Raw genomic sequence first — 17530 nt, forward strand, 5'->3', positions numbered from 1 at the left:
TTCAACGAGTTAAATCGCGGCTTAAATACGATTTTGATTCTAAACGAGTTTATTTGACTCTTGACTCGTTTTTCCATAGTCGACTCGCAAACTCAAACGAGTTTACGAGTTGACTCGCGATTTTGACAGCTTTGCTCTAGCCATATTTTGCACATCGACTAATCATCTGAGTAGACTAGCACAACAATTCACCGCTCAATGTTGAGACTCCTCGAGGGACAATGATATCTCCTTGAATAACGTAGGAACCACTAGTTTTCACCATTCATTCATGATTGTTGATTTCGCTTAGTGGCATTTATAAAATGACCCTTAGATTGTTAATCATAGAATATTTTGCACTTTGTATTCAGATTGTTATTGATAATACATTTGATTTAAAACTACTAGGAAGCAAGCATAAAATTATTGTTTTATTTCATTAAATTAAGAAGCATAGTATATATAATAATCATCTTTCAAACCATATACATAGAAGTAGAACTAAAGAATAAATTAGAGAGGGTCCCAAATAAATGAAAAGAGTTGGGTGTTTCCAAATTTGATTATAATATATAATGGAGAATCTCATCACATGTTAGGTGGGTGTCCATGTCTCAATCTACTACTACTATTGTTTGTTGTCAATGTTACAGAGATTTCCACTTTTTGGTTGTTATAATATTCGAATAATTTTATCCAATTTTTACAAGTTGAAGCATAAAAATATTGGCAGCCTGCCTACCTTTAATATGGATATTCTTACATTAGGCTAATAAGTGTTGATAGTAATTCAAAATTATATAAGGTACCTCTTTGTCAAACTGTAATTAGAAACCCAGTTAATTCAATAAAGTATTAATAAATTGTTGTTGAAGTCAAAGTGTACAATAATAATATTATTATTATATACTCAATTTCTTCATCAGAATCCGAGCTCATTGAAACACATAATTATGACTTTGTCTCTCTTTAACCTAAAACTATGGAGTGGACAAAGGGATTAAAGTTTGATGAAATTAAGGGCATATCAGATGGGAAAACACATTAACAATTGAGATTAATTTAGTAGTTTGGGTTATTCTTTAAAAAAAATTAAACATGGTTTTAATCCGTCTCATTCATTAAATTAATTTCATTCATTAAATTAATTGATTTATTAATTAAAATATTTAAATACTTTATATTTAAAATTATTATTTTCTATTTTATTTATATAAAAAATGTGATCATAAAAATTAAACATATAATCTGCAAACATACTTAACCATTAAAATAAGTACAGAACTTGTCATCTGACATGCTCGAATTCAAGATCTTTAAATGAGAATGGGGATGCCTCTAAGCTAGAAGAGGAGATAAAAATGTGGTCACAAGGGGTTAAGCACATAGCCCGTAAACACACTTCATTTAATTAGGCGCAAAATTTGTCGTTTGATGGGCTCGAACTCAGGACCTCTTAAAGAGGTGGGGGATATCCACCAATTATTGTTATTTTATTTATATATATATATATTAATACCCTTTAAGTCTTTTTACCAAATAACATATTTCCACCTTCTCAAAATCATCATTGATCGTCATTATTTTTTCTTCTCTAGATTATTTCAATAACCCGGCCTTATTTGAATTCGAGTTTTTTAAATATTCTAAATAAAAAATTAAAACAAAATACTTTAGAAGGTATTAGTATATAAAGTTATAATATATTATAATAATTTAAAATATATGATATTTTATTGTTTTGATTAATAAATTGAGTAAGGTGATGAATAGAAAAGATAAGTATAATGATGTTGGATTAGGTTAAGATATTTAAATAATTTAAACCTACCTAAGAATATAAATATTATATAAGATAGATTGTGTTAACTTATTTAAGATAATAAATTATAATTTTAAAAGCTTATATATATATATTGAATAAATAATATTTTACAAATAAAATGGAGATAATTAATTATGCTAATAAAATGATAATAGATTTGATGACACTAAATATTGTTTTTTTTATAAATAATTACAAATCATTTCCATCAAATCAGTTATTGGGTTATTTTCAAATAAGTTTTCAGTATTAAAGGAGAGTCATTTAAATAAAAAAGATATCAAGATTAAATATAATATATATATATATAATTATTTTTTAAAATAAAAATATTTTAATATTTTAGCATATTAACAAAAAGATGTAAGATTAGACAATGAGTTAATTGTGATTAATCTAAAATGAACCATGCTTAAGAATAAAATGAAAGCTCAATTTTAAAGCAATCCCCTTTTAGCTTTCTTCTTTAAAATATGTTTATACAAATGTTAACAAATTTAGATTAATTTTAAAATATTTGTAAAGATAATAGGACACGTGGACAATCAAGATGTGCTACGTGGAGAAAGTGGATTGGAGGAGTTGATGGGGACAGCTATAGTTAATTTATTTATTTAAAAATAAAAATAAAAAATAAAATAAAATTAAGGAACAAGGAGGGGACAAAGCTTTAAAGAGAGTCAGAGGGGTTTGCCTGTTTGGCATAGGACAGTCCCCATGTGTTGTCACAAATGGGACACCCTTCTAAAATCAAATAAATAATTGTATTAATTTATTTATTAAAAGTACTTTTATTATTTTATAATTTCAAACATAAGCTAATTTTATTTTTATTTTATTAACATCCTCCTTTTAAAGACAACTGCCCATTTAAGTATTTAACTAACACCACCATCATAGTCTTTGTCATTATCAATATAATAATACAAACTAGCCCTTAAAAATAGGTGAGACCATGAATGAATGAATGAATGGAATATTTAAGGAAAGAAAATTACCTTGACTTACCTTCCTCCTTTATTCACTAATTCCAATGCTCATTTTACCCACCTCAACTTGCTAACATTAGTCAACATTATTATAAACTATTATTAAAGAGTAGGATTTTAGTTATAACATAAATAAGTTATTTAAATAACTTGATTTCATATAAATCATACAAAAATTGAATTATTAGATTAAATACTTACAAGGTATTAATATTTAAAGGAAAATTAATAAATTAATGGATAGAGAAATAGTTGTAAGAATCATGGTTATTTAAATATTAAGATTTTTTTAGAGTAAAAGAATTAAAATATTTCACTCTCTATTTTTTTTTTACCTTTTTCAAGATTTTTTTTGTTTGGAAGTAAATTAACCAATTTCACCTCTAATAAAAAAAAAAGTTAAATAATAGTAAACATTCTCGACAAGACTCTATACATTGCAGTTAGTTGCGTTCATTAAAATTTATTACTGATTAATAAATTAATTAAACTTAAAAAATATTGAACCCCCAAATTTTATTTACAATTTTTCAATATTTTATGAATTTTAAACAAAATTTGAGATCTATAAATTAAAATTTGAATGAATTAGAAAAAATATTAGACTGAACTTAAAAAAAATAAAGAAAAATTCATGGATATAAGGAGTGGATAAACATTGATTTTACTTTTTTTTTTTAGAATTAGATAAATAAATAACGAAATAAATTACATAAGAAAAATATTTATTTTCCAGTGGCTTCAACCTTAGACCTAAGATAGATCCAACCTCATTAAGGCGAACTAGATTGATCATCCTTCCCTTCACATATCACCCTATGCTTCGCAAAAGAAAAATATTTATAGAATATGAACTTAGATCTAAAATTCTTTACTAAATTAGTTAATCAAGAACAATTTTTTTTTTAAAATTACACTATAATATTACATACCTTAAAAATATAATAGAAACAAAATTATTTTTCAGAGTACTCAATTGTATAATAACTATAGTTGGTAATTGAGTTATAAATCTTAGGTTCTCAAAAAGGGTGGGGACCATATGGAGAGGTGGCTCTAGATGGTTTGCTAATCATAGGTCCAGCCTCATAAACAATAAATGTATTATAAAAATGCTTACTTAAAAGTTGTCATAATAATTTAATAACATTTTTTACATTTTTCTTATCTAAAAATCACTTTAAAACATTATATATGTAAAAAAATATTAATTTAAAATATATAAATTTAATTTGATAATAATAAAAATATGGTATAAATATGTTTTATTTTTTATTTTCGTGAATAAATTGACTAACTTATACTAAGTTTAAACGTAAAATGTATTACGTAAATACTCAAATTAAACACGTAACGCCTCGATATATCGTAATCAAAATAAAATTATATTAAGATTATCATCATCATGTCATGAGTATAAAGATTAATATTCATAAAATCATTGTAATGATGAGAACTGATCAAAATCAGTAAATCCATAATTACACAATGATCAAAAGCAATCAAACATCATTGCATTCTTCGCCGGAAACCTAGCATTCGTCATCGGAATATCCGGCGGTTTAAGCGTCCGAACAAGGGCAAAATTCAACCCTTTAAAAAACGGGTGGGTCTTTACTTCAGCCGCCCCTCTCCTTGACCCGAGTCGAATCTCCGGATCCTTTAACAACAAACCCGATATTAAATCACGCGCCTGCGTTTCACTCGCACTCGCCGCCATACTCGTCGGAAATTTCAACGGCATTTTCACTATATTACGCAGAGTAGCTTCATTACTATCTCCGGCGAACGGCGTCCGTCCATATATCATCTCATAGATAAAGATTCCAAACGCCCACCAATCAACAGCATTCCCGTGAGACTTACCGCCGGCGACCTCCGGTGAGACGTATTCATGAGTTCCGACGAATGAACATGATCGGGCGGTTACTGGTTCGGCGACGAATAAACGATTCCGAGTTAGGGTTTGGATCTTCTTTGATCTGAATAGACGGTTTGAGATGCAGAAGAATGGAGTGGTTGTACGTGGTGAACGTGCGTCGGCCGGAGTCGGTGGATCGGGAGAGAGCTCCGGTGATTCAACGGCGGCGATTGTGTTTGAACACAGGGAGAGATCGAAATCGGATAGCATGATATGACCGTCTGATCTGACTAATACATTCTCTGGTTTTAAATCTCTGTATATGATTCCTAACATATGAAGATATTCAAGAGCGACGAGAACTTCCGTTGCGTAAAACCTAAAAATGGCGGAAATCAGGAAATCATCATTTACAGTTACACAGAAGATTGAGATTAACGATGATCGATATGAAATGTACCTTGCGGAGTTCAACGGGAAGCGTTTCTGAATCTGTCTATGTCTTAACGAATGTAAATCGCCGCCGGAGCAATACTCCATTACAACGCACGAGAAATGAGAAGCTTCAAATTCAGCATATAAAGTAGGAAGAAAAGGATGATCAAGCATCTTCAAGATCTTCCGTTCCATTTCCGCTCTCTGAAGTTTCTTCTTCGCAGCAAGAACCTGCCGATCGACAACCTTCATCGCGTAGAAACTGCTATCATCGTCTCCACGGAGACTACAGAGATAAACTCTACCGATATCTCCGCTTCCGATCTGTCTCATTAGTCGGAAATCACGGAAACTAAGTCCGTTAACTTTACGATTATAAATCGCGGATCGGATCGCCTGCCATGACGAATCCGATGACCTGTGTGGCTTCAGCGTTAGATTCTCCGGCGACTGTGATGTTTCCGGTAATTCAGTAGCGTCAAATGATAACCGGCTAAAACTAGTACAACTATACTCGCTGCTACTCATTTAATCTATAGTTGATTCGATATCATTCATCTATCACTTGAATGTTGAAACAGACTAACAGTGAAAAAAACGAATATAATGAAAATCATCAATAGATTGTATACCTAGCTTTGAATCAGATAGCGACAATAGATAGAGAAAAGGAGTAGAAATCATGAATCATGAATAGGTGTTGAAGATGGAACGCCATTAATGGAGGTTGAATGGAAGCTTTTAGAAATAACCGTACTGGTTCAGAGGAAATAACCGTTCCAGCTTCGTCTTCGCCGGGTCGTCTGGAATCTGGATTTAGAGAGAGAGAAAGAAGAGAGTGAAAAATAAATATGAAAAAAATAAAAATGGTCGGTTTGGTATTTATCAGTATAGGATTATAGTGTAGCTGGGAACTACCATTAATGTCTCAGTCTGTCAAATATTAATTGTTAATATTTATTCTATTTCTTTCTTTTTTAAATTTACTCATTATTTCAAACTTGATTATTTTACTTTTATAAATATATTTATATGATCAGATTTGTTATAAAAAAAATTAATCATTCTCATCTCTTTACATTTTTATCAAATTATCCTTTATCTCTATATATATTTTTATTTAATAATTAATTTATATTAGAAGAGAAGTAAGGAGTAAATTTAGTAATTTAATAGATAAATAGATTGATTAGATAAGTAATATATATGATTATTGGGTTTTTAGATAAAAATTTAATTTTATTCAAATAACCAAATATCAGATAAGTCCTTAGTTAATCTAAGTCATTTTTATTTAATTCATAATCTTATTAGTTAATTTTATTAAATATTAATTATTATTTATAATATTAACTAGACATGGGTTAAGTTTGAATTTTCTTATAAAATTTCAATATAATATATCAATATTTTATTTATTCTCTCACTAATCAAATCAATCTATTATATATTAATACTAAATACTTAAAAAAAAATTATTATATATTAATATTTGTAAGTTTTCTTTAAAAAAAACTATTTTTTTTTTTAAATCAGTATCAATTTTTTTTAACAATGAAAGATTTATTTAAAAACAAATTATACCAAAACAAGCAACATGCTTTATTCAAGATTTGATGTGATTGACAATTTTATTAATTCAAAAATTGACATTTTAAAAGTCATTTGAAACTAATCTTATTAAATTTTATAATTTTTTCTTATGTTTGTGGTGTTATTCAATTTTAATGATAAATTTTTTTAAATATATGATGGTAATTCAATTAAAATAATAGACCATTATTGCATAGATACATGATTTATCTTTGTCTATATTATGTTATTCATATAAATCATCTCAAAGTGTCTCTACAAATAAAAGTATCTATTAATCCTAAAAAGAAATATTTTATATTACATATAAGTAATTAAAAAATAATTAATAAGATAGTTCAAGCAAGTTTTATATATCGGGATAATTTCTAAATAAATAAATAAAATAAACAGATTAAAATCCTAAATTAATTCTTAAATTTTTTAAATATAGATAAACTATTAATTGTACATGAATTTAGTTATTAGTAATATTTATTATAAATTAAAAACTAAAATGGATAAGAACAAGTCTTATCCAAACTGCTTATAACAGAAAATTGAAAAGAACATATATTATTGAATTTTATTATAAATATAAATTAATATATGTGAGATTTTTTATTGAAAATGACATTTGAATATATCTGTAAATTTAAATTTGTATAATTGAAGGCATTATAAGCAGAAACGATTTGCGTCATGTCTATTTAATAGAATGGGTCGTGTGTCTTATTATAAATTTAATAAATTATTATTTATTTATTTATAAAAGAAATAAATAATAATAAAATCATAGATGAAATTTTGTTGCTTTCCTGAATACCAAATAAGACGAAGACGACGTCGTTTGACTTTTTGTGATAGTCACATAAATGTGTTTTTGTTGTTGTCCATGATAATAATAATTCAGGCGGTGCAAAATCCTATTCAAATACAACTTTTTTATTATTTAAAATTATAAATTTATTTATTTTTAAATAAAATAAATTTATTTAAATAATATTATTTAAAAGATATTATAAATTATGTAATGTGAATGATGCAATTATTATTTTATTAGGGTTTGTTTAAATAAATATATATGACCAACCATGCCTATTAATGATTATTTGATTTTATATTTCTTGTTTGAATTTTTAAAAATTAACATGAATATAATCTTCAACTTAAATGGTTTTAAATAGGAATTGAATCTGATTTTATCACTTGAAATGTTAATATCTTTTAGTAATATAAATAATAAAGTTATATTATTTGATAATTTAATTAAAATAACATTGTAAACGATGAATTATTGGAATAATCTATTAAATTTAAACAATTTACACCAAACAATAAGTAGGTAGGGGCAACAAATTCGAATTGAAAAAATTAAATTAGTGGGATGGGTTTTGATATAATAAAATATAATATGTTATTATGTGATATCAAATTAATTTTTACCTTTATTGTTATTTTCTTTTCTTTTTTAAATTAGTTTATAAATATGTTAATGAAATGAATTATTTTGAGTTTGAATATTTTTAATGTATAAGTTTGAATATTCAAAAAAATATCAAATTTATCAAATATTGGATACATTTAATCCTATAAATATAAGATTAATAAAGAGTCTTGATACATTTAATCCGACAATATATGATAAAATATCTGACCTAATAATACCGAATTTAAATTTATTCAAAAACCGAGACAATTTTATCAGTAATTATCCTGCCAAAAAATAAAATAATATAATAACAATTTATATTATTTTTTATTTACTCATGAATAAAAATGTAGACATGCATTGAATTGTATTTAGATTAAAAATATATATATATATATTACAAAAAGCATCTCAAAAAGAATTTTAATTTGTTCAGTGTTTGACCTACCTAACTAACTAATCAATTTTCTTTCATCAACAAAACAGATACAAGAAATAATAAAGAAATAGGCCCCATGGATTACTATTAAAACCTGTCTTCATTGAAGTTTGATTCCAAAGAGGACACTATTCAAGCGCCTAAATTAATTAAACCACATTCATCCAATTTCAAATATATACTATTCCATTTCAATTTCCATTTCCATTTTTTAAACTAATACTAATAACTCAGGATAAACAAAGATAATTGGGGAGAATTATCGATAAAAACAAGTGTATATATAAACGTAGATTTTTTACCATTTTTCTTTTTGCTAGAATTAGAGAAAAATAGTGAATTAAAATAAAATAAATTAGAAGGTAATGTCACATATTTATCGTAAATATATAAAAAAAAATCGAATTGAGCTAAATCTCACCTAAACCTTAACATAAATCCGCCTCTAAGGGTAATCACTGATAACACACTTTTAGTATATATTAAACTAACTAAATTGAAGAAAAAATAATATTTAATATAATTAATGTTTAATTTTTTTTGTTTGGAAACGATTAAAACCATTTCATTAAAATCATAAAATAGGAGGTCAAAAATTAAAGCTAGACAAACTCTGATCTTAATCAAATTAAGAATTACTATAAAAAAAAAACTAATTAGTAACATTCATACATCTTAAATAATGTTTGATTTTTATTAAAAACAAATTAAGTTAAAACAGGGAATATGATTAAATAAGTTTAAGGTGACCAGTGTTGACCCGAGTTTTGGGATGTCCTAGCCTAAAAAAAACGACAGCTAAAAAAATGATTAAAAAAATGGTTTTCATGAGATTAGAACTCATGACCAGTTAAAAAAAAATTGTTTACATCCTAAACCAGGCCTAAGTCTATTTATGTTTAAAAAAATACTAAAAATATCTTCTTTAAACATAAAATACTAAAAATATCTTCTTTTTTTAATAAATGGGCTGCCCTGGGAGTGGGCTGTCCTAGCCTGGGGCTACCCAAGACCGGCCCTGAAGGTGACAATAATTATGGTCAGATTCTCAAATTAAACTTTATTAATATTTGTATATTTATTTTAAAGGCAATAAATATGTGAAAATAATTACAAAACAGACCACGATGATGTATAAAAAACAAGTGAGACATGAATGAGACTGCAAATAGGAGTTGCAACTAGATTTCAAATCAACGGTAATGTAAACGATAATTTTTTAAATAGTGGTTTATGTAACATTTGATCAGAATTTATGATGTTTTTTTGGCACGTGAGAATACGGATTTCACACGTCTGTTTTAGGTCATTGAGGGCATTAAATTCCATACGTCAAACTTTACACGTGAGAGCTACCAATTTCAAAAGACACCTACTTTGTTGTAACTTTTTTTAATTAAAAATATTATAAGTTTTGAAAGAAAAAAAAATTAAACATTTTTGTTTGTCACTTCAACTGATTTAATGTATTTTAAAATAAAATTTATATTCACTTCAAAAAAACAAAATTTATCACAACCTCACTTCAATGATGTTTAGTCCATGTGTTGTGTTTTTAGTGATTGAGTTCTTAGAATAGTTAATCATAATTATTGAGGACATCTTATTATTGAGATTTTTTCATTTATTTTTCTTTCTTTTTGTTGTTTATAAATTAAGAAGTCGTCTTAAGAAATAACTACTTAAAAAAGTACTTGCAAAAAGTGATATCGGAAGATACACATATACCTAGCTAAATGTCTTGTTTTTAAAGGGACGGTGGATGTGAATCTCGTTGCAACGAGCTGGTTATCGAGCAATTCCTTAAAGAGAATTGCTACATGCGATATGGATTGAAATTTGAGGAGTTGGATTTGGAGATACATTTCACGTCCTTTCAACTTTCGCCAATATTATTCACTATTACCGTGAAATGTATATTATATGTATATTGATTAATGGCCACACTTAGTTTGGTTGCTTCAAACTTTTCTTTGGAATAATCAAAATAAACTTTTCTTTAATATTGAAAAATTGTAAAGAACTTTTCTTTGGAATAATCAAAATCAACTTTAACCATCCACTTAAATTAATCTATTTTTAGTAAGATCACATTCGAGACATTTCATCTTTTAGACTAAAACTCTTTTAATTTGAGCCATTAGGTAATTGTTTTTGATTTTTTATATGGAATTTGATGTCAAACCCTAAGTTTTTAAATAAGTTGATTGTTAAATTATTGACACCTCCTTTTCTCTACATCTCTCTCAAATAATGATCTTCAAATTATATGAATGAATGAATAATTGATAATAAAAATAAAACAAAAGAGAGTAATATATGGAGATGGAGTGACCGTTAGGAAAGAATAATAGACAAATAATTATATTCCTTGTTTGAGGATTTTGGCCCCAAATATTAGATGAGATGATGGGTTTTGATTGGGTGGTGAAGCCCCTCATGGGAAAGGAACATGATTTGATTGACGTAAGAAGATCCCACTTGGCCAAGCAGACCACTACATGCGTGACATGTCATCACTCATGCCAACACCAACAAAAAAAATTGTAGTCTTTTGGGATAGATTCCAATTCACCATTGGCCGACATAGGGTCAAATTATTTGTCCAGTTTTTCTTAGAGTTTGAAAGAATCATCCCTTTTGAAAGGAGAGGTTGATTGAAGGGTTCTCTAAGTTATAAGGACATGTATTCTTTTATAGGATTCATATATGTCAAGATGATAAACCCAAAATCATCCACTTTGTATGAATCATCAACCAATTTTACCTATGAAAGAAAAGCTTGATTGTAGGGTTCTCTATCGATGAGGCATGGTCGGACCTAGGGTAAGACCAGTTAAGCGGTTGCTTAAGGCTCTCTCCCACACGAGCACCCAAAATAAAAAATAATAGCACTAACCACGTTTGATTCTTAAATCAGTATATATTTTCATGTATCATTTAACCAGTTAAACTTTGTTACTTTATGTTAAAAATTAGACTTTATATTATATGAAAATCATAAACTTGAAATACAAAGTGAATATAGTGTTATCATCATCATTAATGATCTAAAATAGTTTTATCATTTAAACATTAATAGATGTAAATCAATTATTGAAGTGACATCTAAATCTTGATAATTTGCTCTAATAAGCAAGTAGCTAGGTTTAAGGTGTCCTTACTTAACTTCAATCACTTTGAAAAGAAACCCATCTTTAATTCATTAACCAAAAGTAGTAGGATAAGATAGGACAAGGAGTAGACAAATTGATTAACAATTGATAAATTGATAGTAATGGACCCAATGATAATATTTTGAGGATTGAAAATTATTTGTCTTGGGAAAGGGTAGCCAAAAAGACATATCAATTGATTTATCCCAAAAGTAAGAGAGAAAGCGAAAATCCTTTATTTAATTAAGATGCATAGCTACATTAAACAATTAATGACAAAATATTTTGCCCCAAAACACAAAATTAAGATTATATGATCATCAATTCATCATCCCACTCACATGTAAAAGGAAGTTAAGGGGTTTTTATTATTTTTTTGGTAAGAACATAATAAGGGGTATGTGAAAACATTTAATTTGATAAAAGTACAAATTGTTCCAAGCAAATTCATTCAACCATTAATATATGCACCTTGCATCTTTCTGGTGGACCTACATTATAATTGTACTATCTACTTTTTGTAGTCTAAAATTAAAAATCATTCAATAACTTTTTATTTTTTTTTACTTTCATTTTTTAGGTGAGAGTTTATTAAATAAATTAACATTATATTACATCCCCACTTCAATTTAGGTCAGTGTAAGTGATTCGAATTTTAGGCTTTTAACATTGTTGAGACTAATAACAAATGTCTTGGCCACTTTTGGCTAAAACATCGACGACACGGGAATCAGGAGAGCATCCCCGCACCAAAACCATCCCTTGATGCAATCGAATAAGGGAGTGTGAGAAGTTAAATTTAACACGATGAGTATGTTGACTGCATCCTTAACCGTCAAACCGGAAATAAAAATGCTTTCCGTTTGGGCAATTTAACTATTTTTCTCTAGAATTCATACATCTATTTGATTTTACTGTTATTGTTAAAGTGATGATTCGATAGAACTTGTTTGATACTCGGGTTAAATCCCTTAGCATATATATATGATCATCAGTGCATCAAATCAAAGTATCAAACTAATTATATATATAAATATAATAAATGATTTATTAAAATAAACAAACAAGAGTTCATCAAATAGGATCTGTGGCGCAATGGTAGCGCGTCTGACTCCAGATCAGAAGGTTGCGTGTTCGATTCACGTCAGGTTCAAAATTTTTTTATTAGCGACAATAATTAAGAGGTCCTAGTTCGAGCCCGTCAAGAGACATATTCTGCGTCAAGTTAAATGGTTAAACGTGTTTTGTGAGCAATGTGTTTAACCCCTAGTTCTACCTTTTTTATTTAGCCAAAAAAATACATGAAAAACAAGGTGATTCAATTTAACGTTATTTCTTTAAAATGATGGACTGATTCTAATGTGTTTGCTTGAGCTAGCTAGTAGATTAACATTGAGGGATCATAGCCCTAAACCCTAAAATGATTATGATTCAATTCATTTATATATGAGAATAAATAACTTGAGTCATTCAATTCTATAATTATTTAGTACATGTCCCACGAGCAAACAGAACTAAAGCCAAAGAGAAGTGTCAGTTTTTTGTCTTAAAAAATATTAATAACTCTTGTCTGCTGGAGAGAATTAGAATGACCTCCACTGCCCAGTATTCCCGGTGTTTTGTTAGGAGAAAACATAGACAAACTAGTTATAAGTTTAATTAATAATTAACCTATGTTCAAACTACAATAAAAAAAAAAATATGAGTTTGATTATGTTATGTCAGTCTAATATTAATAATAAATATATATTGCTGCATGCCCTAGATTGGGTCTGTCTGGGCTTAGGGAGGGATCTATTTAGTTTGCTTAACAATGGCCCATGGATTATTTGAAAAGGGCAAACGAGACGTTTAGAACAGAGAAATCTTATCCATTTTAAGCCAATAGGATGAAGCCACATGATCATGTAGTATCTAGATGTAAGCCACAAAGATGATGGGAGTGGAGACATCTTATAACATGCATGGAATTAATTTGATTTACTAATACTAATAATAATAAAACATTTTGGTGTGTTTGATTTCAGAGACATGGCTGCTTCTATTGTATTCATGTCCAAAACTTCACTACCACAGTTCAACGGTCTCAGACCCACAAATTCGGTCTCTCCGGTTCAGAACCTGGTGATGAGTAGTCGCTGCCGTGGAAATGGAGCTTTGGGTGCTCGTTGCGACTTTATTGGCTCATCCACCAACTTGGTAATGATATATAATAATGATAGAGAGCGAAAATTTAATGTCATTAATGATGTTGGGAATGATGTGCCAACACATGAGTGAACTTGAAATCTAAATTGTCACGTCAATTCCGACACCAATCATGACACTAAATTTCGGATCTCCATCATTTCTCATAATCATAATCATAACCATAACCATATTTGTTTTCTAATACAAAATTGTTTGTGTTCGCGACAGATAATGGTGACATCGACAAGTCTGATGCTGTTCGCAGGACGGTTTGGATTGGCACCAACTGCAAACAGGAAGGCTACAGCAGGGCTTAAGCTGGAAGCTAGGGATTCTGGTCTTCAGACTGGGGATCCGTCTGGTTTCACATTAGCCGACACTGTCGCTTGTGGTACTGTTGGTCATATTATTGGGGTTGGTGTTGTTCTTGGTCTCAAGAACATTGGTGCCATTTGAATTGAATATGTAAAGAATATTCTCTAATAGAACAAATGTTGATAGCCATGATTAAACATGAAAATGCAAAATCTGTTGAGACTTAACTTGCTAAAATATATATATATATGTCTACTAATAAAGCTACACCTCAAAATTTCAATGTCACAACCATTCCAATAGAAAAAATTACATCATTAATCAATCAATTTACGCACCTGCCATTAAATTATAAAAGGCAGGCCAATCAATTTTGGGCAAGGCTTGGCCGATTATCCTGATTCAGATTTCTCTACAATCAATTTTGGGCAAGGCTTGGCCGATTATCCTGATTCAGATTTCTCTCCAACGATTCTGCATATGCCTTTGAAAATGACATTAATGCGTTAAATACATTAGGGAGACTTGAACTTAGATTATTAACAGTCATTTTACGAGTAACCTCAACTTCGTTCATATACTTGGCTGTTTCATCTTCCACAAGCTTCTTCAAAGCATCTACTTTCGCACGCTTGATTGATAAAGGGTGTTTTGGGCCCAAGACTGAATTCGAATCATCAAAATTCTTGTTTTTCTCTATCTTTGTCTCAATTTCAGCTAGTAAGCTAAGATGGCTTTCAAGTTTTTTCTCCAGCTTTTCAGATTTTCTCTTCTGGTTGAGTTCTTCTACCTGCTGGATTACTATAGATTGGATAGCCAATAGGAAGCTCTTAATAGCCTCCGAGGCAATCTGCAAAAGATAAACCATCGATTGGTTGGTTGTGATTAGAAAAACTTATACCAATGAAAAAAAAAAGGAAATCACTTTGGCGATCATGATTGTGAGAAATATTAGTTTAATGCTCAAAATGAATACTCGTTTAAGGGTTGATACCTTATCTGGCAAACTATCAAAAGCCAGCTGCCATTCTACACAAAGTGCATGAACTAAGGTTGAACAACTACCACTCGGTTGAGAGTCGAATGATGCTGCTAATTCCATCCATCTGCAAAGGCCTCTTACATACTCCTTTTGAGATTTTACAAGACTGCAAAAGCTAGTATACCAAGTAGTAACCTCGTTTTTCAGCTGAGCAGCAGCATGGCAATGATACTCAGTAGTTGGATCTGTGCTTTCTTGACATCCAAGATAACTCAGCTGTTGAACAATTTGATTCTGAACCTGATGGCAATCATACATCTTTCTCCACATGCTCATCAACCTATAAAAATTTAACAATTATTGTAATGGGGAAAAATAAATTTAAATGAAATCAGTTCTCTCCAACTCCCTGCTCCCTCGTCGCCTTGTCTGTTAATGGCTTAACCCTATTTTTTTTCGTAACTGGGTAATGTATCAAAAAAGTGTCGCTAGAAAATAAACAAAGATCCAGAAATTTTACCCGGAAGTCAATGCAATCAGTTGAGGATGCAGCTCCTCGTCTATGAGAATTAATATAGAAGTACATGTTTTGTCAATTGATTGTTGAAGGCATGCTATGTTAGACTGCAAACTCTCCACAACTAATTGAGCCTTCTCAATCTTATCTGAGTCGTGTTCATCTTCTAACTTTTGCAAGAATATTGATTTCCTCTCAAGCTCTATTTTGGCAAACTCCTCATCCTATTCATACATGTGATTGATATTATAAAAACCGCATAATGGTGAGATGGAATATTAGTCATCAGTGCTGTAATTACCTTCACATCCTTATAGAGCCTCTGTTCTTCAGAGCACAGTTTTTCGAGAGTAATGGAATGAGCTCCAGGCTTACATGGCTCACCCGTGACACATAGTTCTTTACTGTCCTTTGTGCTTTGAAGTGATTTTGAAGACCAACTCCAAGTCAATGCATTGAACACCTTGGCAGAACTGTAGCCATTTCCTAAAGAAGGGGTAACAAAATTGAAATCATAAATAATGTAGAACTTAATGCTGGCTCATAAGGGGGCAGTTCACTTACTCCTGTTGTCTTTGGAACTTTGCCAGGGAAAAGAGTCGCTTGCGTTAATGTCCATAAGAATGAGTGCATCCCTACCGCCAGCAGATGCTTTAAGGAAATAATCATCTAGTTCCTTAATAACATTTGCTAATGTCTTCTTGCCCCTGCTGAACACCATGGCAAGATCAGCAGCGTCTTTTGTATGCCAGCTTAACATTGAGGAATCGTCATCAAGCAACTCAACCGTCAGTGACTTCTCAATCAATGAATTTGAAATATCGTTAACACTAATTTCTTCTTCTTCTTCAATGTCTTCATGTTCTTCATTGAATTCACTGTTAGCCTCTGCCCAATTATCTTCCTCAACTGGAGATGAAGAACCAAAAGGATCCCAAAAATCCCAAGATGAGCTATGAACTGGAGGTGGAGGTGGCGTACTACAATCATCCTCATCATCATGATCAATTATTTCCTCTTGAGTCATTTCCATTTTTAAGTTATCATCAAACTTGCTCGAATCAGGACTAAAACTTGGCGGTGGCGGAGGAGATGGCGGCAGTGGTGGAGGAGGTGAAGGAGGCGGCAAAACAAGACCTATAGAGCCATTTTCAGTTGTTTCAAGCGACTCTGACTCGGTTAATTGACGAAGAGTTATTCCAACATTTTTCAAAGCCCTAACATACATCAACTGAGAATTGGAAAATTCTTTTCTAAACCTAACTATTTGCTTCATTAACATCTTTCTCTCCTTGCATATCCTTACTCTTTCTTCCTTATCAATTCTTGATGCAGCACACCCCATTTCTTCAGCTTAATTCTTAAGAAACTGAAATTAATTCAATCAATAGCCTATCTCAACACATTAACAAAGAGATCATTGAAGTCATGCAATGAACAAGGTTTGGATCTTCAGTTTACAGTCGAATAACATTACATTATTTAATTTTAAAGAGAGCTCAAGTATTCAAAATGAATATTAAAAGACTTAAAACAAAACAGTACCTATATAGAATCTGCAAAATGACAGAGAAATGCTGAATCTATGCTTCTGTTACTTCCTGATTAAAAAAATAAGAGAGAGAATGTTAGGTTTTCATGAAATTGTACTGTAAATTATAAAGAAAACTTACATGTTCCTCACTGTTCATGATCCACGAAGCAGATTAGATTAGATTACTGATTAGTCACATTATTAATATCAAAATCACAGCAGAGAAAAAACAAAGAAAATGGAGATAGTTAGAGAGAGAGAGAGAGAAGAGAGAGAAAGAGATATGAGCTGGTTTGGAGAAG

General features: G+C 29.8%; 3 protein-coding genes and 1 non-coding gene across 7 annotated transcripts; 2 read left to right on the forward strand and 2 right to left on the reverse strand.

The window, feature by feature from the left end:
• Positions 1-4165: 4165 nt before the first annotated feature.
• On the reverse strand, positions 4166-5962 carry LOC124911779 (protein kinase PINOID-like). 3 transcript variants are annotated; one of them, XM_047452294.1, is made up of 3 exons: positions 5725-5962; positions 5118-5542; positions 4166-5036 (listed from the first exon to the last, which is right to left on the reverse strand). In XM_047452294.1, exons 2-3 carry the CDS (start codon positions 5423-5425, stop codon positions 4289-4291), a joined length of 1056 nt encoding a protein of 351 aa, XP_047308250.1. In that variant the 5' UTR covers positions 5426-5542; positions 5725-5962; the 3' UTR covers positions 4166-4288. The 3 variants fall into 3 exon arrangements, with proteins under 3 accessions (XP_047308250.1, XP_047308249.1, XP_047308248.1); XM_047452293.1 differs by having other exon boundaries at positions 5118-5625; XM_047452292.1 differs by having other exon boundaries at positions 5118-5961.
• A 6809-nt stretch (positions 5963-12771) lies between these two features.
• TRNAW-CCA lies at positions 12772-12843 on the forward strand. The gene has a single exon. It is a non-coding gene; the product is annotated as a tRNA-Trp (tRNA).
• Positions 12844-13683: 840 nt separating this feature from the next.
• On the forward strand, positions 13684-14422 carry LOC124911814 (photosystem I reaction center subunit psaK, chloroplastic-like). Its single transcript, XM_047452337.1, has 2 exons — positions 13684-13889; positions 14109-14422. Exons 1-2 carry the CDS (start codon positions 13722-13724, stop codon positions 14334-14336), a joined length of 396 nt encoding a protein of 131 aa, XP_047308293.1. The 5' UTR covers positions 13684-13721; the 3' UTR covers positions 14337-14422.
• LOC124911813 (protein ALTERED PHOSPHATE STARVATION RESPONSE 1) lies at positions 14412-17530 on the reverse strand. Of its 2 annotated transcripts, none has more exons than XM_047452336.1 (7): positions 17368-17530; positions 17240-17291; positions 16259-17063; positions 15996-16180; positions 15698-15918; positions 15190-15517; positions 14412-15045 (listed from the first exon to the last, which is right to left on the reverse strand). In XM_047452336.1, the coding sequence occupies exons 3-7, from the start codon at positions 17037-17039 to the stop codon at positions 14614-14616; spliced, it is 1947 nt and encodes a 648-aa protein (XP_047308292.1). In that variant the 5' UTR covers positions 17040-17063; positions 17240-17291; positions 17368-17530; the 3' UTR covers positions 14412-14613. The 2 variants fall into 2 exon arrangements, with proteins under 2 accessions (XP_047308292.1, XP_047308291.1); XM_047452335.1 differs by having other exon boundaries at positions 17240-17295.

Source organism: Impatiens glandulifera, chromosome 8 (genome assembly GCF_907164915.1).
Source record: "Impatiens glandulifera chromosome 8, dImpGla2.1, whole genome shotgun sequence".
Lineage (NCBI taxonomy): Eukaryota > Viridiplantae > Streptophyta > Magnoliopsida > Ericales > Balsaminaceae > Impatiens > Impatiens glandulifera.